The sequence below is a fragment of the Zosterops lateralis genome, assembly GCF_965231275.1.
Source record: "Zosterops lateralis genome assembly, chromosome: 12".
Classification (NCBI taxonomy): Eukaryota; Metazoa; Chordata; class Aves; order Passeriformes; family Zosteropidae; genus Zosterops; species Zosterops lateralis.
Window position 1 is genome coordinate 9764584 of NC_139772.1, and position 20862 is coordinate 9785445.

The window sequence follows — 20862 nt, forward strand, 5'->3', positions numbered from 1 at the left end:
ACTGCTGCTGAGACAATCAGTTTGTGTTCGGTGGCTTCATGTCAACTGTTTATATTTTCCTTAGTGATGCTCTGAGATCTACAGGTACAGGAAATTTATGGCATGATTCATTCCAATTTATCATTGATAGTTAAAAATTGCTAGCAGTTAATTTCTAGGCAGGCTGTAGTTTCTTTGTAAAGGTGAGGGTAAAGGCTTGATTTCTCTGAGCTGTGAAGACAAAGAAATGATGCTTATTAATTTTAGTCAATTCTCTTAGAAATGGATTCTGTGATTAGTAAAGTTTCTGTGCCATAAAAAGATATGTGCCTAAATGATATTATTACCAAGAACACTGTAAGAACAATGACAGAAATCAGTAGAAGAATGTTTGTATAATACATTTACTATTACCAAATAAGGTTAACCAATTTGCTTTATGCATTGATTACTGATTAAGTTAATTCTTCAAAATTTGCTTTACAATTTCTCAGCAGACAGAACCACTTTTAATATCCTGGCTATTTACCAAGGTGTGTTGACATTTAGGAATCTATTTAAACTTTTTTCATATTTTGGCATAGAACTTGTTTCCATTTATAAGCTTTTTCTAATTGATTCTACTTCTTCCATCTAAGGTGATGCATATTTATCTAAAAAGTCTACTTCTTACCACTTGATGTGAAGAATTATGAATTTGTGAACATTCTCTTGTTCAAAAAAGTAGATTGGCATTTAGGTTTTATAGCTCTCAACGTATTCCCACCTACTCAAACATAAAATTAAATATCACAGCCCTGATGAAAAGCAACAGCTCTGCACTGGTGATGTAAAGGACAATATCAGTTGAATACATTTAGGTAGTTTTTTTCTTAATCACTGCATAGCTGAAATAAATAAGTCCCCCAAATTCTAATAACTCAGTTTACAAATGTTTGAGTCAGAGTGGTAGTTTTCAGTTCAAATCTGCTGCCAGAAATGGCTGTATTATATCGTGTGCTAAAAGAGCAATGGTTAATTTTGTTCATTAATCCTTGAATTATGTAGCAGTGAATCCAGCAAGTGGGATGTGATCCTGTGCACAGCTCAGATGAGTAACTGTCCTTGTTGCCTTCAACCCAGGAGATCTCACAAATACTGTTTACAACCAGTTTCAGAACCTGGGACCCTGACGGATAATCTTTGCTTGTTGATCTGATAGTGTTAAGATGCTTTGAAACCCTTCTAAACTCAGGTAGCCAGTCAGGAGTCATGGGGAGAGGGGTGGAGAGGAGGTGGTTCACCTGTCACACTGATGCTGCATTCAGTGTAAGAACCTGCAGCTCGGATCTCCTGGGAGGCAGATGCTGACAGTTGTCGTGGTGTTTCATGCCAGTGAGGCAAGTGCTGGTGACAGGTCTGTGGTCAGAAGGGAGGGGTGCTCCCTGAATCTTTGAGTTCTCTCAGATCTGTTAAGGTCAGTATCTTGTGTTGTGATTAAAATGGCAATAAATTCAATATTTGATCCTCCTTCTGGGATGTCATTGCATGTGCTGAGCTGTGACTTGGCCAAGTTTTCTCTGCTCCCAGGTTGTAGTTTTGATGCATAAGTTCAGTCTAAGTGGAATCATCTAATGCTTCTACTGCAAACTCTATGAAAACAAAGTAGTGTGGCCTTATCAAATAACTAAACATTTGTTGGTTATTTGGCATTATTGTTTTAATGTAGTGTGAGCTTGAACTGACTGATGGTTCCAAAAAGACTATTAGGAGTGTTTAAAAATCTGTGCACAGTCCAGAAGTTTTTAATTTGAAATACAACTGGAGAAGGAGACAGTGGCTAATACTACTGTGTAAATATTAGTTATTAAAAATATGGTAAAAGGATAAGAGAAAATGACTTTATACCAGCAAATCAACTCTCATTCAAGAGGATGCAGTAATTTGTCAAGGAAACTTTGACTTTATATTTTTAGCTGAGTTTCTAATGATAAAGAATTCCTAATACTGTTGATAATGTAGGAGTTTTATTGTTAGTAATTTAACAAAGTGCTTTGGCTACAAATGATAATATCTGAGAGGTGACTTTGGACACTGATAATTAGTTGGTGTTTTCTGTTTTGGGAAAATTGAAGTAAAGTGATAAAAGCCAGCTGTACTTCTATTCCTGACGTGCCAAATACATATTTGCTGCCCTTTTTTTTTTTCTATTCTCTTAAATATTTCCCTTTTTTGCTCTTTGGAAGGCTTTGAAAAGTGTTTATCACTTAAAAGCTGTTCAGAGTACTTACGGTATTTCTATCATATTCTCTGCTATGAAACAGAGAGGGAATGAGCCACATTCTTACTGGTTCATTTATAAGAAAGAAGTTGCAGTGCTCCTCAAATAGTGATTCTTGGTAGCTCTAAACCATGGTCGGAGTCTTATGCTAAGGATCAGAAGTAATATTGGCTCATGAGAAATCTTTCTAAACCTTTTTTGTTGTGTAGGTTTCTCAACATCTTTAGTTCTTAATTATAGAAGAAGAAAATATATATTGAAAAAATCTACAATGTCGAATTGTTGAAATATTTATAGATATTATGTAATAAGATAAATATAAATTTTAAAAGGCAAGAGAAAGTGAAATTGGAGTGGAGTCTGGTGATATTATTTATTCCATGTCTACAGTGTGCTGTTAACTTCTCATAGAAATAGAATAGATAGTTTCTGTTCAGAACAGTTTGTTTCAGGGTGGAAAAAGGGATTTTAGCCAAGGATCTTTATGCTTTCATGCAGAAATTTATAAACTGGCAAGAGAACTTGTTCCCTCAATGAAAATTTTTCACAGAATTGATCCAGTTTACAAGCTTCTGAAAATCATTGTTTTCACATAGCAGCAGATTTTTTTAGAAGTTTTTGGCCAAAATATGAGCAGATTGCATTTTTACTGATAGAGATGTATGACTTTAGCACCATACTGTTGTTCAGCAACTTTTGATAGCAAGGAGCATTGTGATTCTGGGCACTGGATCAGAAAGAAGTGAAACTGTATTTATTCCTCTCATTGGCACCATATCCATATAGAGGAAGAAACATTCTGATCTACAGCATGCAGAGATGTTCAGAAAATTTCAGGGAGATGCTTGTGAAGTACTGGGGGTACGGAATGCAGGCTCAAAGCAAGACACAAAAGCTGACAAATGGGATATTGTGTGTAAGGCTGAAGGGGCAGAGCAAGAGGTGAACCCAAGCAGGAACTAAAACTAAGGAAAGGAGAAGAACAATGTACAAGGAAAGATGTAGCTAGAGCAGTCTAATCACAAAATACCCATTTTCTAAAACAGGAGGTCCTTAAAATCCTCAGCTGTTCAGTGGATACCACTAGAACTCATAGTAAACCCCATATCCCTTAATATTGTACTTCTTGAATACTAAAGGACCCTTGAGCCTGAAATAGTAAACAGCAGTGCATGAAGTGAGGTTGGGCTCTGTGGTTGCAGATGCAAATACTTAACGTAGCCACATACATTTAGGGATTGTTTTAATCTGCAATTTCACAACAGAGGATCAAACTTTGGAACAGATTGCCCAGGTACCTACCAGTTGTCAGCCTTGGAGATAAGGGGAACTTAACTGGGCTCAACATCATAAAAGAACTCTGAAGTTGACTTTGAGTAGGGACCACAGGTCTTCCCAAGACCTCTTCCAGCTTAACTTAAATCTTAACATTTGCTTATTAAAGAACAGTTATTCATTCAGTTACCATTTTTCTTTGAAAGAATTTAAGACCGGAGAAAACATACATATTGATACTTCCTACCATTTTCCCAAACCCTAAAGGCGCAAACCAGGAGCTTGGTGGGGTGGATATTGTTTCATGAATGATATTCCAGGAAATTCTCACTCATCAGTTTACCAGGTTTCCTTTTAAATGCATGTTAAATCTTAGTATCCAGAATTCCATTTAGCAACAATTTCAGAAGGTCAATCACAATGTGACTCATCTGCATTATTTTGGAATATATTAGCTGATTTGACATATTAGTGACAAGTGCTAACGTAACACTTAAATTTTATGAAACAAAGTGAGATAAAAATGGAAAAAGTGATTATCCAAGTCCATCACTAGGAAGTGTCATATTGGACAAACACCCAAGAATACAAGTCTTAAAATAAAAACCAAGAAAAAAAGAAAGATGATTCCTAATCAGAGCATGAAAAATGAGGGGAAAAAATGCTCAAACTAACCTTGAAGTCAGCAGGGAAACCACTGTGTTCACTGCTGAAATTATTTCCTGTGATTATGCAACATGTTTTCTAAGTAATAATGAAACTGAGAACACCTAATGAAAAGCCGAGGACCAGAATTTACTTGTGAACAAGCAGCTCTGTGATTTTGCTGACTGCAGCTTCATTTCAACCTGCATCCATCAGTGCTGTTCACTTCGTGCTAAAAGTAAATGAAGATACTGGACTGGAAAATCTTTGGGGGATTTTTAGCCTTTCCACTGAACATACATAGTGATTAAATATTGAAAAGCAATGAAAATATTAATTGAGTCTGAAGACATACCTGCAGTCTTTTATAACCCATGTTGCTTAAACTTTCCACAGTGTTTTGGTAATTTAAGATGCTCGTGTTCCATGTGAACTGCTAGTCTGGACCTACTAAATATGTGTGTTCTCTTGTTTGAACACTTGCAAAGAGAAGTAAATGAGTTGTGTTTCAGCCATTACATTCTTACCAATAGTATTCTCATCAGGTGGCCAATATATTTGATGTTCTACTGCTGTAAAATATCTTGTATTGTCTGTATAAAGACCAAAATCGTGTTCTTAATTTTTTTTTGTAACATGGCAGAAGCAGCTTGTATGCTGGAGCACTTCCCTCATTTTCTGTTACACATCTGATCATAAAAGAGTGTATGAAATATGTATTTTAGGACAGCTCTCTGTCTGTGATTTTCTTGATCAGTTTGCCATGATTCTACAATTATGCCACTGTAAAGGCATTTAAAGAAGTGTATTTGGCACATTTCAAATATGGAAAAATATTTTTACACCCTTTAGTTAGACACAAATCTGACAAATTGGTATAATGATGTACAGTGTAATCTTTAAATCTAAACAAAGAAATAATTGGTACTTTTTCGTTAGAGTTACCCTAATTTATTCAGCTCTGATCAGTTCTGATAGGTTCTAAGATTACTTACAGATGAAGCTACCAGATTTTGGATATAGCTTTTTTTTTTTCTTTTAAGGGCAAAAAAGGATTTGTTCAATTCCCTTATTTTTACCATTGAGTTACTTCTTTAAGCGTGAAAACTTTGCTTGTCAGCTTTGAGTGATTTTTAGGTTGTTCTCCACAGTTAATTTTTTTGAGTCAAAATAAAGGAAGCTACATTTTACAGTGGTAAATTTTTTATGATAAATCTTTTCGTGTTGTCATCTGCAGATGGTATCTCTGCTAACTTTGTGTAGTTTACCATTGTCAGTTGGTTTAAATGTTGGGTTTTGTATTTCTGTTTCTCACGTAGAGGTTTAAAATGTTTATGATAATAAGGAATTTGTGATAGCAAGGTAACTGTAGGGAAACTCACTAACACTAGTGAGCAATACTGTCTGCTGTACGGTATTTGAGACCTATCACTCATTTTTCAGACAGTGGTGCTGAGTTTTATATTGACAATATGGGAATTGCTAGTGGTTTGATCCTGAGGTTACACACACTGGTGAACAGCATTCACTCAGGGGCTGGGTCTTTGTTTCTGACAGAAAGCTGATCATCACACTGGGTAAAAAGCAGAAAAGGAAAAATGAATCTTCAGATGAATTGTCTGATGCTAAGCAGACCCCACAGCGGCCACTGAAAGATGAAGACTCACAGGTAAGTAGTTGATATTCTTCCTCTATAAATTTCTCTGTGTTATGTCTACAGATCTCTTTTCCCCCTCTCTCCAGAAAGTTACACTTCCCTTGACACGGTGCCAGTTACTCTCACACTTCTGTGTATCTCATAGGTAGAACTTTTCATCAGCAGCCACTTTTCTTAGTTAAAAATCAGAAAATCCTACAGGGTAAAATCCCTTTTCCTTAATGGGGCATCAATGCCCTGCTTGTATCTGTTTAATTTCAGTACAGAAGGCCATAGATCTGAGACTGTAGGTACTTACACTGAGCTGGCAGTTAGGCCCTCACTTTGGCTGAGTGTGAAAATGCAGAGATTGCCTAACAGACAGGACATTTATCAGTGAAGCTGGCTCTTTGAGAACTTTTAAAAGGGTTGTTTCAAGCTTTAATGTGGTTATTTTTTCTGAGCTATGCTTCTGTAGAAACTGAAAGAACAGACTTCTTGCAGTGTTGGATCTGAAGGCAGCAGTGATCAATATGCTGATAGGTTCTACTTGCTTGTGGAATACTTCTGAGGGAAGTGCCAGATGAAGAATTGAAGTGGTCAAGTCATTCCCTTGAGGAATAGCTCTCATGTAACTTACTTTCTGCAGTTTTTCCATAGATTGCCCTGAAATAATAGTAACATAGCTAATTATTTCTAAAACTTGTGCACAAAGCATGAACTGTTGATAAGAGATTATATTCTATTTATGTGTGCATTAGTAACAGAATTATAACTTCTTGCTTTAGGGCAATCTCCAGTAAAGGAAGGTTATGTGCTGGAAATGCACAGGTTTTTATCCTGTGGCAATTTCATCCACAGAGGCAAAATCAGTATTCCAAAGAAGATGCTGTTGAGTAAAAATTAATTGCATTAGTTGGTAATAGTTGTCAAAAAACAATTGTGAGATACTGAATTGCCCTCTGGTGTTTCACGGATAATAATGCTGGAGGGGACGAGGGATCAGAAACCATTTCCCAAAATGACTTCTCATTAACTGAAGTGATAGCTTGTCTTAGGTAAAAGTTACCTGAAAGGATCTGTAACTTCTCAGTTGTGTTCTGTTACCAGATAGACATAAGTTTTTAGGCCAGCAAATGTAATATAAAAGACTGAAGATCTGTTTTTTCCTGGGCATATCATGAAATCACCTACTCGTGGTGTGAGGGGAAAAGAGGATAGAGATAATCAGGAGTGGCTTGAGAGAGAAATAACTTCTACTGCAGAATGTCACAGCATTGCCCTGCTCTCTTTGAAGGAGCTGGGCAGAAGCAGGAAAGACATAAATTGCTTTACTTAATTAATTCATTTTCTCTTTAATTTTCAAACATGTTCATGATTTTATTTTCAAAGAACTGTTTCTAATTTCTGTTGCAAATAGCTGTTTTGAAGCTCTGGGGGGCAGTTTTAGGTTTTTTTCCCCCTAATTCATTTTGCATGCTTAGTTTCACATTAAGTGTCTTCCTCAAATAGATTTTTAAATTTTTTTTATTTTTAATATGATGTAGTGCTACTTCATTTTATGTCTTAGAGCCATTTATTTATGGCCATAGTTCTCAGCTCAGGGGAATACAAAAGTTTTCTTCCAAACAGCTCAGATTATGTATTAATGTGTTGGAGAACATATGTTGATGTTTTGCTAATCACTTCATACTTAAGGAAAAGACATAGTGAGAAGAATTGAAAATGCCAGTTACATAATCTTGCATTGCTCATGTTACCTGGTTTGTTTGGTTTTTTTTAAACCTACTTCTGTCAGCAAACTATTATTGATTTAAGTATAATGTGACATTAGTGTGTCTTTACATTAGAAATTCCTGTTGGTGATAACACCCATTGCTGCACGCGCTTCATGGAAGAGCAGCCAATGAAGGAGTTTGATTTTTGCAGCTTCTCTGGAGGAATGGTCATAGCCATTGTTTGCCTTGTACTGTACCCATAGATTACTGCTCTGTACTGTAATGGAGCTGGTAAATTACAGCTACATCTGTTACCAGATACCAGCCAGAGCAAGGGCTGAATTAGCAGTGAGGAACAAAAGTTCCTGTGCTGCAATCTCACTGTTACTGAATGTCTGGCTCTGCAGGAGCCAGTATGACCACAGGATTTTGGGGTTTGTCCTGTTCACAACTTGTTCTCCCAACTGAGTACTGCAGTGTAATACAACATTGCAACCTGCAATGGATTTTCCTGCACAAAAATACCCTTTTCTGTGTAGCTCAATATTATAAATATGTTTTTTAGAGACTGTTTTGTTTTGCTGTTTTTATTTTTGTGACAATCAATTCTCTAAAGCAGATTATAGTGTTTACAAATGTTAGCTGACTAGTTTGATACTGCTATTTTTATCCAGTGAATCCAATTTACAAATTAATCTTCCAGTTAAATAGGCAGTGTCTCATATATTGGTACTGAGGGGTTGGACATGTTATGCAATATCCTAATCTTAAGTATTTGAAACTGTGAGTGAGATGGAATTATTTTCTTTGACTGAACATTATTTCTTCAGCTGGAATTTGTTGTCCTCAGATTCTTGCAGAAACCAGAATGAAAGGTTAAAGGGAGAAACTGCAAAGTAAGCCATGTAATGCTGTTAAACAAACCTTGATTAAAGTGGAAGGGAAAATACAGACATTAACAAAGCAACAGACTTTATTTGCCATCACATCAGACTTCATCAGCAATCTGACCAATATGATCTAGTGAAAAATCTCCATGATTTTTTGTCTAGCACTATTTAGTAAAGACACATCAGTTTATTTTCTGTCTTCCCCTGTGACTGTGGGGTTGGATGGTAACTCTCCGGTGTTACACTGCATTAGGAAATACCTGTGGAAATACTGATGCTTGTGAGAGATCTGCTGTGTAGCAGCTTTGCTCCCATACCCTGAGAAGAGTGTTTCATGTTTGTTTTTGAACCCTAAAAAGAAAAGTATCATATTCGTACATGAAAGAGAAAGTAACAATTTAATTAATTGAACATAAGTGGGTAACAGAGGTAAATTATTTCATGTTTGTTATCAAATGTTGACCTTTGGTTTTAAGTACAGCTGAAGTATTTGCTTAGAGTGTCTCAGAACATGTAGCTCATAGTAGGGGAAATTTTGGGTAAAACCTCTATCTCTTTTCTTTCTCCTGTATGGCAGAAGAGAAGATCAAATCGTCAAGTTAAAAGGAAAAAATATGCTGAAGAAGGAGAAGGGAAACAATCAGAAGAAGAAGCAGCTAAAGTTTCTGTTAAAATCAAGAAGAATTCTGCCCCTTTACCTGCTGAACAGCCTTTACAATTATTTGTGGTAAGTAAAAATTGGCTTGGTCTGTGGGAACTTTCTGTTTGTCTCAAGTAGTTCAGTGAATAAAGCTCCTAGCTTGGAATACATTATTATTTCTAAGCCACAGTTTAGTGACATTTTGCTAAGATCTTGAAAACTGGAAGAAATTACTTCTTTCCTTTTTTGTGTGTTATAAACATCTGTTGACTTAATTGAAGTTAAGAATAAGACTAAAGATGGGTATATCTCAAGCAATTTTTATGTGGTATAGGTGTATGAAAAAGCTCTGTTCTAATGTTACCGTGACTTACAGAAACATCAGATTATTTGGAGGATCTCTGCTTACTGAGATATTTAAGAAGGACACTCCTCCCCACAACCTTTTCGGGTTTACACTTCACTGTTCAACTTGTAGACTCAAACTTACTCTCGAGCCATTCATGGAATGACTGGCAGGGAAGAAACAGGATAAAAGCGTTCATGAGATTCTTGAAAGAATGCCAGCAGTTGTAAGGGAAGGAGAGATTGGGAATGAATCAAACAAGAGGGAAAGTGACTGACTATTGCAAACAACTTGTGCAGATCACCTGTCTCTGGAGCCACAGCCCCAGTTGTGGCAGAGCCATGTAATCCCATCTGTGCCTCATCTAAGCCCTGCTGGAATTCTCAGCCATGACCTCCTCTCTCTGATTCCGCAGCATGTTTGTTAACTGGGTGCAGAGTAGATTCATCAGACTGAGTTTGTCACATGCTGGGTTTCTTTCCTCTTTTTCCACCCGTCTGTCAGAGTTCTTCTTCAATTGTGTATAAATTAATTCTGGATGTGTCCAGTGCACCAGTGTAACTCAGCAGGGCATTCACAGGGTCTGGCAAGGATCAGAATCCCCAGTGCTTGCACTGAGTGTGTTTGGCAGGTGAGTGCTGCAGCTGATGCTGTTGGGAAGTGCCAGACTTGCTGTACTTCTGCACGTAAACCTTTCTGTGTAGAGACCTGGATTTTAAATTTTACTCCTAGCCTGTTAGGGAATGCTGCTGCTGGAGATCAAATTTACCTTTATTGCTCATCTTCTAGCAAACCACGTGTGGTTGAAGGTTTCAAGCCTGAGAGAGAGGGCATTTACTGCTGTTTTGTAATACCATTGTTTTCCTGTGGTTTTAGGAAAATCCAAGTGAAGAAGATGCAGCAATTGTAGACAAAATCTTATCCTCCAGGGTAATAAAGAAAGAAGTAAGTGATTGTCATGGGATAAAATAGTTTATTTTAAAAAGGCGTTTGCATTTATCATTTTAAATTTTCCCTGAACTTCCTTTTCCAGATATCTGCTGGGATGACAGTAGACACAGAAGAGTTTTTTGTAAAATATAAGAACTAGTAAGTATTAAAAAGTTGTTTCAGTGGATGTGTTGACTGAATTGTTCAGTATCATATATATGTACTCAAGTTTTGTAGTATGAAGGTTAGTTTGTCATCTGTTGAGATTTTTCTTTACCAATTTAATCTTTAAATTTTCTAAGTATCTGTAATATGGTAGAAATAATTTTAAAACTATGAGTATTGTGAAACTAACACTGTCCAGTAAGCTGGCAGCCTTTATTTGCCAAAGAACAGATTTTTTTTTTTAGAGAAGTTATTTATTAAATTAGAAGAAACATTTTTAAATTCAGCAGGGACCACGTGCCTGAGGCAAATTTTAATTTCATGAATTTAGATCAGAAGTGGTTTGTAAACCTAGATTAGATTTACAATGTCATGCATTTAGGAGATGCTGATGTAGTAGTTGGACTTACTATTTCAAAAAGAAAGAAAAAACTTGTGATAGAAATGATTTTACATCAAAAGCAGGAAATAAAAGATTGAAGAAAAGAACTTTTTCCATATTTTATTTTAAATTTCATACCTGTTTTCCTGTCACTACTCAGTTCTTAATGCTGAAAATCCAAGCATATTTTAAATATTACATATATGAATAATTTAATCAGATTTTTGCGTTAATAAGTGTCTTTATTTTTTTTTGAGACTCTGGTTCCACATGTTGTTGGAGACCATTTACCTTGCGTTTTTCCAAAAGGGTAAAATCTGCCCTTTCATCTGAGAATGAATTATCCCCAGCTGTACTTTCTTTCTAGCAAACCTTTGGAAAGCTTCAAAAATGATGAAAATACACTAAAAAAGGGGGTGTGGAGAAGAAATATGTATACTTCTGTAATGTAATTTCAGAAAGGCTCTCCTAGGGGGGAGGCAGGTGGATGCTGCAGGTGCTGGTGCTGCTGGTTCCTCCTCCTTTGACTCAGAGCTTCTCTGCCAGTCCAGCGCAGGGCAGGTTCCCCTCTGCCATGGGCTCTGCTGCTCCTCCTGAGCTTTCCCTGGGCTGAGCTCTGTGATCCAGCAGTGCCTGTGGAGAGGTGGCCACAGGAGACACATGGGAAAATCAGATCTAATAGATTAAGTAATTTATATCTCTTGGTGACACCACTTTCTGATAGTGGTGTCAGATTTTAAACTTGACTTGTTTAAGCTCAATTGAAATAAGCTTGTTTCTCTTCTTAGTACACAGGGGAAAAAAAATTGTGAATCTATAGAGTTCTAAAGATTCCAGCTCAAAAATGCTGCCTTAACTAGCTGCTGCAAGATTATTATTTGGTGGTAGAAATCTTGATGGTGGATTCTGTTATTTTAACTGTATATTAAAAATAGATAGTAAGCTTTTGCTTTAACCAATATGTTAATGTCAATCTCTGTGATTTTAGCTCATATCTCCACTGTGAGTGGGCCACAGAACAACAGCTTTTAAAAGATAAAAGAATCCAGCAGAAAATAAAGAGATTCAAAGTAAGGAAAGCACAGAGAGCTCACTTTTTTGCAGATGTGAGTATGAAATAAAAATTAAATAAGCTTTTTTTTTTTTCTTCGTGAAATTGTGATTAGTATTTTGCTTTTATATAAAAGAACTGATTGTTAGGAACTAAAAATGAGCCATTGGTGTTGGTTGCAGCTGGGGGTGGGTTATTTAATGTAATTTAAAGAGCAAGTCTTCTGGAGTTGCTGAATTAACCTGACTTACATGGTGGAATTGGTTGACTAACTACTTGGAAGTCGTAATGAGGGAAGGATTATGTCAGTATGGTGAGTTTCTGTAGGATTTCCACAAGACAGCACTTCATCCAGAATGAATGGATCTAGTATCAAATCTCTCTTGAGTGTGTGTTGCCCAAGAGAACCAAGGGGGTGTGTGCATGGGGTGTGGAATTCAAGATCTGTGCAGAAACCTCAATAATTTCCAGCTACCAAATTCATTTTGTGTACAATGAGCCCAAGTCTTAGCAAATGCCAACTATTTTTGTCAATCTACTGATTTTATTAATCTTTCACTGCAGATGGAAGAGGAACCTTTCAATCCTGACTATGTTGAAGTAGACCGGGTATTAGAAGTGTCTCTTTGTGAAGATAAAGACACTGGTGAGGTAAATATGTCTTAAAGCAAGTCAGGAAGATACAGCTCCAAGTAGTGTCTGACAATTGTAATTTTATCACATCTCCAAGTAACAAATGATTTTAAAGCTTCAGTAATATTTTTAATGAGACATGATGGTCTTGTTCTTTCCTGTGCTAGCTGTGGATTTGAAAGAGAGCTCAGCCTTTAATAGCTTATATTTTTATTAGGATTAAAGGGTCATAGTAGGCAAAGCTTAGGTATTGACTTGACATAAATGTGAGGCTCAATAATTGTTTTGGGAGTTCCATCAAAAGGCTGATCCCATATACTGTCCTGCCTCTCTGATAGTGGCATGGGGTCACTGGTAATAAAAGCTTTAGGCAGCCAGTGATCTGAAGTGCTTTGATAGTCACCAGTGAACCTTTCCTTCTGTATTTATCAAAACTTTTTTTTTTTTTTTTAATTTAAAGTACCTCTTCTGGAAAGCTATTACAGAACAAAAATATCCTGAGATTAAAAAAAGAAAATAGAAAAGCAAATCAAACAATTAAATTGCCAAAATTCAGAAGGAGTCTGAGACAAGCAAAGAGGAAAGTTGTTAAGTTCTGAGAAGAAAATTGTTGATTAAGGCTGTTGGGATATCTATAATGCTTATTCTACCTGTGTGGATAGCAAACTGAGCAGGCTTTTACCCAATGATTCTTGCATTAATCTGCCCAAAGCAGGGTTGAGAGTTAGACTGACTTTTCATTGTATGCAGCAGATTTGTCACTATTAAACTTTTAGAAAAAACATGTTGTCATAAGAGTCATAAGACTTTCCCCTCAGCTTCTGGAAGGATGACTCTTTATTTGGTTTTTAAATATTTATGTACTGAATCTAAATAAGATAATCTGCTTTGGTTCCTTTTTTTTCTGTATGTTGTTCATCAAGCCTGTAAAGCTTTATCAAAGTTTTGTTGGTTTAGGAGCTCTAAGGCTCTGGTTTAGCCCCAGGTAACCTGATTTGGAGAGTGGAGGAAATGTCCTGGGTAGCACTTCTTAGTTGGTTCTGCTGCCCTGCCCCATTTCCACAAATATCACAAATACTGTTATTTATCTTTCTTGAGACTAAAACAAGATTTACCTGTGGGTAAGTGGGATTGAAAAGGTCTACAGAAAGTGGCAGAGTGTGGGGAGCCAAGGATAAATAAGTAGGTAACAAGAATCTGCATGGAACATTTAAAAAATAGTCAGAAATATGCTTTTGATTCCAGCTCTTGTGTAAGCAAGCTACTCTAATAGTAAGGCATATTAACAGTCTGTATACTAAATTAAAAACTGATAACATTCAGAATTTTCTTCTGCAGCCTGTTATTTACTATTTAGTAAAATGGTGTTCGTTGCCATATGAAGACAGTACGTGGGAGCTGAAAGAAGATGTAGATCAAGCAAAAATAGAAGAATTTGAACAATTGCAAGCTTCCAGGCCTGACTCAAGGAGATTGGTAAAATTATATCTAATTTACTTGTCTATCTTGGTAAATCTCACTTGGTTTTTCCAACCTTAAACTCCTGTGTTAAAACATCAGGCTTATTGACATTCTGTGTAAAGTATCTGTGTGCCTTGTTACCTAGGAATAATAAAATACTCAGGTACGCATAGACAAATATACTTATCTTAGTTGTTACTCTAAAAAATAAAATTTTTTGCTTAGGGAAAAAACTGAAGTTCTGTGACTTTGAGTTTCTAACTGAGCAAGGAGGCACATGTTGAAACTGGCTATCACAGAACTGAGCACCTTTAAAATGACAGAAACCAGAATGACGTATTAAGACATTTTTTTAGAGAAGAGAGTTAAATTTTGTGCTTCAGCACTGAAGGGAATTGGCAAATGAGATCTGTCAAACAGGTTCTGTAATTTCTTCCTGCTTTTATTTTTCTTGTCTCTGTTAAAGAGCTTGCTGAAAGGAAGAAAAACACATGTAATAAAGAAATGTGTTTGATCTTGAAATTATCAATCTTCTGTCTCCTAGAGCGGGAGAAAGCAAAATAGTTCTATTTCAAGTCCTGTATGTCATTGTCAGAGTAGGACATGTGTCCTGCGTGGTGTAGTACAACACTTGTTCTAACTTCTTTTACATAACTAAATATGCACAGTGTTTTAATTTGGATACTTTGGAATTTATTTAATGGTTTTTCCATCTACAGATAATGACAGTAGTCACGATTAACATCTTCATATTATATCGAGTTCATTTTTGTAATATTTATTTAAAATCCTGACATTTTAGCATGTGGGAAGAAGAGCTTTTCTACCTCTGTTACCATATTTGGCTGTGAGAGAAAAAGATGATTAAAGCGCAACTGTACAACTGACAGTCATCTCAGCATCAGCAACAAGTATTTTTGCTTCAGGCTCCAGCAGCTACAAGAAATTATTTGCTGACTGCAGGCCTGCAAGCAGGAGCATGGCTGCTCTGGGAGTGGGGGAGTGGACAGATGGCAGCTGGTGGGAGAGGGGAGGAAGCCACAGCTGCTGGGGAGGGACAGCTCCTGCTGTGCCCAGACCCAGGCTCAGGTGATGCTGACGCTGGCAGTGCAGAGGGAGAAAATTCACATGGAAAATTCAGAGCTGCCACATAAGGCCACATGAGTCTCGAGTGAATGCAAGCTTTTATAAATGCTGAGAGATGGGGAGGGAGAGGGGGGGGGAAGTACAGCTGGTGAGAAAAGCTCTTGCTAAAATTACTTCACTTCAATGTGTGAGTTTGTTCACGTTGGGATGCAGGAGCTATCAGAAGAGTTTTCTGCTAAAATCCTACCTAGTATCAGACAAAACCTGCATGATTTCACCTCTTAGTTGCCTGTTAAGCTAGAGGCCAGACTGTTCCGGCTCCAGGCTTGGGAATTTGTGTTTGTGTATATACATAAATATTTTACACATTACCTCTCAGTTTTCCTTAGCTTGTGAGGGCCCTGAAGGTGATACACCTCCACACTCTGTCTGTTTTGTACCATGACCCTGCTGATGCTGATGCTGTTTTGATCTGATCCCTTGGGGAAATCTATTCAGGACACTAAACCTCTCAGAAGTTTACTTTTTTGTCCTACTGGCCCTGGCTTCCTGCATTGGCAGTGGTACACAGTGATCAGCACTGTAGGACAAGTGCAGAAGGCAGAGGGCAAGAGCACAGTAACTGTGCAGATGCCCAAACTGCTTCAGCATCAGCTTCCAGAGCTGCTTAAGACTTCAGGGATGTTGTTAATCCAATACTCAGCTCTCTTGCAGGTCAGCTGCCTGTTCTTAGAGCTGCCAAAATGAAACTTCATGTAGTCTTGAAATTACGTATATAAATTTGTGTGCCATATTATTTCTGCCAAAGTATTTGTATTCTATTTTTTAGAAACCAGTTGATTAATTTAATTATATAGACTTAAATTAATTTTAAAAATGGTAATTCATAGAGAAAAATAAATACAAATTTCAGATTTCTGAAGACTATTAATTAGTAACTGATGTTAACAATGACACTTCACTTTTAAGGTTGAATAATAACATTCTAAATCTGAAGTGATACACTAAAATAGTGGGGTTAGATATTTTGGAAAAATAAAGCGTGTATCAATCTGTACATTTATTAATCTTTCCCTTAAAGGACCGACCACCTCCAAACTCCTGGAAGAAGATAGAGCAGTCCAGGGAATATAAAAATGGCAATCAGCTCAGGGAATATCAACTGGAAGGACTTAACTGGCTCCTATTCAACTGGTACAATAGGTATATGCATGGAATATTTTTTAATCTAGATTTTAAACTGTATGGAGCAAATCACTTTTATTGTGATGAATACTGTTTTAACTAAATGAATTGCAGTTTCTCTGCTTCATAGCTAAAGGGATGTACCTGGAACAAATTTTTTCTCCCTTTGGGTGTGCAAAGATGTTTTATCAACAAAAACCAACAAAATATTAAAATAATGCAACTAACATAACTGAAAATAAATTTTCAATAGCTATGAGGAAATTGAAGCAAAAACAACCAAAGCTCAAGCTTTTCACAGTTTTTGAAACTGGTAAAGACTTGCATCTCTCAAAATGATTGCTAGAAATAGTATGGTAGACTTACCTCTCTTCAAAAGTAAGGCTTGAGGATAATAGCATTATCTGTGTTTTAAGCTAAAGTTAAGTTTTGTGCATTAATGCTCTGTTTTATAAACAGAAATGTAATCACTGGAAATATCTTTTCCAGAATGGTGTATTTTCTCTAAGTTGATTTTCTGTTAATAAATCTTCCTGCTTGCTGTATTTCCAAAGTACCAGTTGCATGTCCCTTATAGGGATGATGGCAGCAGGTGTAGCATTTTACCATGCATGTCATTGATCTGCAGAAGGAAATCTGATTTTAATTCTCATTCAAGCAGTGCAGAGCTGTGTGACATCTGCAGAGTGAAGGGCTGGAATGTAAGGCTGAGGGCGAGCATGGAGTGGTGCTTCATGCAGTAATTTGGTTATAGGCATTTGTCTAGTTCTGGAGTCAAAAAGGGAAATTTGTTAATGATGCTCTAATGCACTCTTTTCATGTGAGTGTAGCTGGGATACTTCCCATGTGTGATTTCTAGGGAATCTTCATTAATTTTTAGCAGTTTTGTCAAGGTGAATGTGCGTGTAGAAAACTTGCTTAATTTAAATTCCTTTAATTAGGGCAAAGGTAGTCCCAAAAGAATCTTTCTGGAATATTTTTGTAAGAGAACTTCGCAGAACATTCCATTATCAGGTGTTGACAGTCCTAAACCTGATGCAAAGCTTTACACAAAGTTTTTATGCACATTCTTCACTTCAGCTAGGGAATGCTTTCAAGGGTCTTTTTGCAGTGCCTCAGTTTTGACAGTTGTAAACTGGTATATTTGAGCTTTGTTTTTTGTAAATCGTTTGTTTTAGTAACAGCTTTAGGGTCTGTACTTTCTTTGACGATTGTAACAAATAAATATTTTTTGCTTTCAGGCGAAATTGCATTTTAGCAGATGAAATGGGCCTTGGCAAAACCATTCAGTCCATTACATTCCTGTATGAAATCCTGCTGACTGGTATTAGGGGCCCTTTCCTGATCATAGCTCCGCTTTCCACCATAACAAACTGGGAGAGGGAATTCCGCACGTGGACTGACCTGAACGTCGTCGTGTACCACGGCAGCATGATCAGCAGGCAGATGATTCAGCAGTATGAGATGTACTTCAGGGACTCCCAGGTACTGGAACGTCACTTGTGTGCAGTAACTCACCCAAAAAACATGTTGCTCAGGTGGCAGAAGGGAAAGGGTACTTGACATTCTGTGTGCTTTATCTTGGTGAAAGTCACTTCGCGTTCCAGGATGTTACATAGGAACATCTTCAACAAATGCTTACTGGGTAAATTCAGTGGCAGTGTTTGCAGCAAGATGTGTGTGTTGCTTCACTGTGCTGAGTAATTTTGCAATTGAATAGCAGTGACGCTGGTACTCTTGTGGAGATTAAAGTGTACACAGATGGTTGCAGTTGGGTCCTGAATTTGAAGAGCAGGGAGAAAAAAATTAATACTGATTAAGCTCTGCTACCTTTATGTAGCTGATTTCCTTTTGCTGGTGTTAACTGTGTACAGTCTGAACTTGCTTTTCTGAAATACACAACATTAAATGACATGAGAAAAACTTGAAACCTGACTATTTTAAAGGGTTTTTTTTCTCCCTTTTTTATATATTGTGCATAAATAATGTTTTTTAATTCTCATGGTATTTCTTCAAAATTGATAAAGCTGAGAACTTTTATTAATTAGTGCTAAATATCAAAATGACATCTTGTTTGCCTAGTAAGTTATTCTGTAGTGCCTTGCTGAAGGCCTTACGTGTTCTTGTCAGACCAGTGGAGTAAACTGGATAAAAAGTTCTCATTTAGTTCTTAGGTGATACCATGACTATTTACTGTATGAGTGCTAACTGTATTGACATAATATATTTTGACTGATGAACTGCAGAATTTTCCTGTCACTCTCAGATTTTCTCAGCATTAGAATTGAGGTTTTATCTACATGCACCTTTTGAAACAGTTCTATTAGATGGTCATATATGGTAATTGAAAAGGGTTACATTTTTTCTGTTGCTTAGATAATACTGGATTCGGGTCCATGAAAAATTGTTCATTAGTATTAGTTAGAGAGTTACAAAGATTATTAAGTGTGATGACAAAGCCATTTATAATGTAAAATCCAGTGTGTGGCTCCTGGCAAAATTTCAACAGAATCTGTAAATGGAGTAGGTGGGAGGGAATGTAACAAATTGTGTGTGTTGATGAATTTTTAGGGCCGTATTGTTCGAGGTACCTACAGGTTCCAGGCCATTATCACAACTTTTGAAATGATTCTTGGTGGATGTCCAGAATTAAATGCAATCGAGTGGCGGTGTGTCATTATTGATGAAGCTCACAGACTGAAGAACAAAAACTGCAAACTTTTGGAAGGACTAAAATTAATGAACCTTGTGAGTAACTATAGTTCACTTTCTGGGGTTGATTTTAGTTCAGTATAGTACAATAATAAATTAAAAACTTGCTTTACATGCCAAAAAAAGACCTCTCAAGCAGGGTTTCTTGAGAGATAACTATTCTTGATACTCTTCAAACATATGTGGTTTGATAGCTTATGCTGGTATATTTGTGATTAAACAAAATGTGGCAAGTTCTCACTGTAAGCACAATCTATTTCTGATGATACTGTTGTATCGTTTTTGTTTTGATTAGGATGAAAATATAATTTAAAATTTGCTTTAGTTTTTGTGCAATGTGCTAAAATTTAGAAAGTGTTTTAAGCAAGTTGTTTAACAATAAAAGCATGCAAGTAGTAGAATTTTAGACTGATTGTCTAGTCCCGTAGTTAATATTTTATTTTATACAGCTAAAGATTTTTAAAAGCAAATACTACCATGTATCAGGTGCATCCTAGACTAGTTTTGCATTTTTTTATTGCTTCATTATTGCTTTCCTCTGTGTTCTCAATGTCCTCTGAGTTACTTTCTGATACATGCTCAATGTACATTTTTTGCACTATAGAAAGGGAGGATTATAAATCTGTGAATATTACAGGCAAAGTTGAAGTGTTCACTCCTTCATTGCAGATGCAGGATGAGAAAATTTAAAGGAAAGCTATTAGAAAATACTGGTGGTTTTTTAATAAATCTGCTTATCTGAATTACCTGTATGGCTAGTGACACACAGAAATTATATTTTCAGGTTTTGATGCTCAGACTTAATGCAAACATTTTTGCAAATGTGTGCAGATAAGGTTATGTAAAGTGGTTTTTTTTCCTTTTCTAGGAGCATAAAGTGCTGTTAACAGGTACCCCACTGCAGAACACAGTAGAAGAACTATTTAGCCTCCTTCATTTTCTGGAACCATTGCGTTTTCCTGCTGAATCCACATTCATGCAAGAGTTTGGAGACCTTAAAACAGAGGAACAGGTATGAGTTTATCTGAGCTTTAGAGTTAAGAGGAACTGCCTTTTCACTGAGCTGCAGTATGACCTTGTTTCATGTGCCAACAAATGGTTGTGCTTCCTTTAGGTTCAAAAACTACAAGCTATCCTGAAACCCATGATGCTCAGGAGATTAAAAGAAGATGTAGAAAAAAAGCTGGCTCCTAAGGAGGAAACCATAATTGAAGTAGAACTAACTAATATTCAGAAGAAATATTACCGAGCGATTTTGGAGAAGAATTTTGCTTTCTTATCCAAAGGAGCAGGGCAGGCAAATGTTCCCAATCTGGTTAACACTATGATGGAACTCAGAAAATGTTGTAATCACCCTTATCTCATCAAAGGTAAATACAGGATAAGGACTGGGTTTTTTTATACTTATTTTTTGCTTTTATTTAAAACATGTAAGAATTTTGTAATTCTTTGATATTTTCTTTGGATTTTCCAAGAATTGGATTAGGTGGAAACATTTTTTGATAGATACAAGACAAAGTTATGAGGCATTTGCATATTTGAGGCCTGAAGCTTGAACTCATTTTCTTGGATTTTACAGAACATTTAGAAGCAATTATTTCATGGAAATGGTACAACTCTTTAAAAGCAGTATGAGCAAGAACTTTTAGATCTAAGCTTTAAAATGAATACTTCTTTCAAATTACATGATTTCTGTCAGTCTTAATGGCTTTTCTCACTTACTAAATAACCGGTGTTTTTCCTGACTTGCAAGAAAATACACTTCACACTTTAAAAGTTTTGGCTGTGGTTTCAGAAGTAGTATTCAAAATACTGGGGTTTTTTTGCAAAGACTCATGACCCATTTAAAGTATCACAAAGACAAATTA

At 36.5% G+C, this 20862-nt stretch overlaps 1 protein-coding gene across 8 annotated transcripts in view; it reads left to right on the forward strand.

Annotated features, from left to right (window-relative positions):
• Window positions 1-20862, forward strand: part of CHD9 (chromodomain helicase DNA binding protein 9) — an 85260-nt gene that overhangs the window by 37067 nt on the left and 27331 nt on the right. For all 8 annotated transcript variants that reach the window (XM_083870517.1, XM_083870516.1, XM_083870513.1 and 5 more), the window contains 12 exons: window positions 5717-5828; window positions 8981-9130; window positions 10266-10334; window positions 10423-10478; window positions 11855-11972; window positions 12482-12568; window positions 13889-14026; window positions 16179-16300; window positions 17524-17767; window positions 18854-19030; window positions 19863-20006; window positions 20109-20364. In XM_083870517.1, coding sequence (XP_083726643.1) covers window positions 5717-5828; window positions 8981-9130; window positions 10266-10334; window positions 10423-10478; window positions 11855-11972; window positions 12482-12568; window positions 13889-14026; window positions 16179-16300; window positions 17524-17767; window positions 18854-19030; window positions 19863-20006; window positions 20109-20364 — 1673 coding nt within the window. The remainder of the gene's footprint in view (window positions 1-5716; window positions 5829-8980; window positions 9131-10265; window positions 10335-10422; window positions 10479-11854; window positions 11973-12481; window positions 12569-13888; window positions 14027-16178; window positions 16301-17523; window positions 17768-18853; window positions 19031-19862; window positions 20007-20108; window positions 20365-20862) is intronic.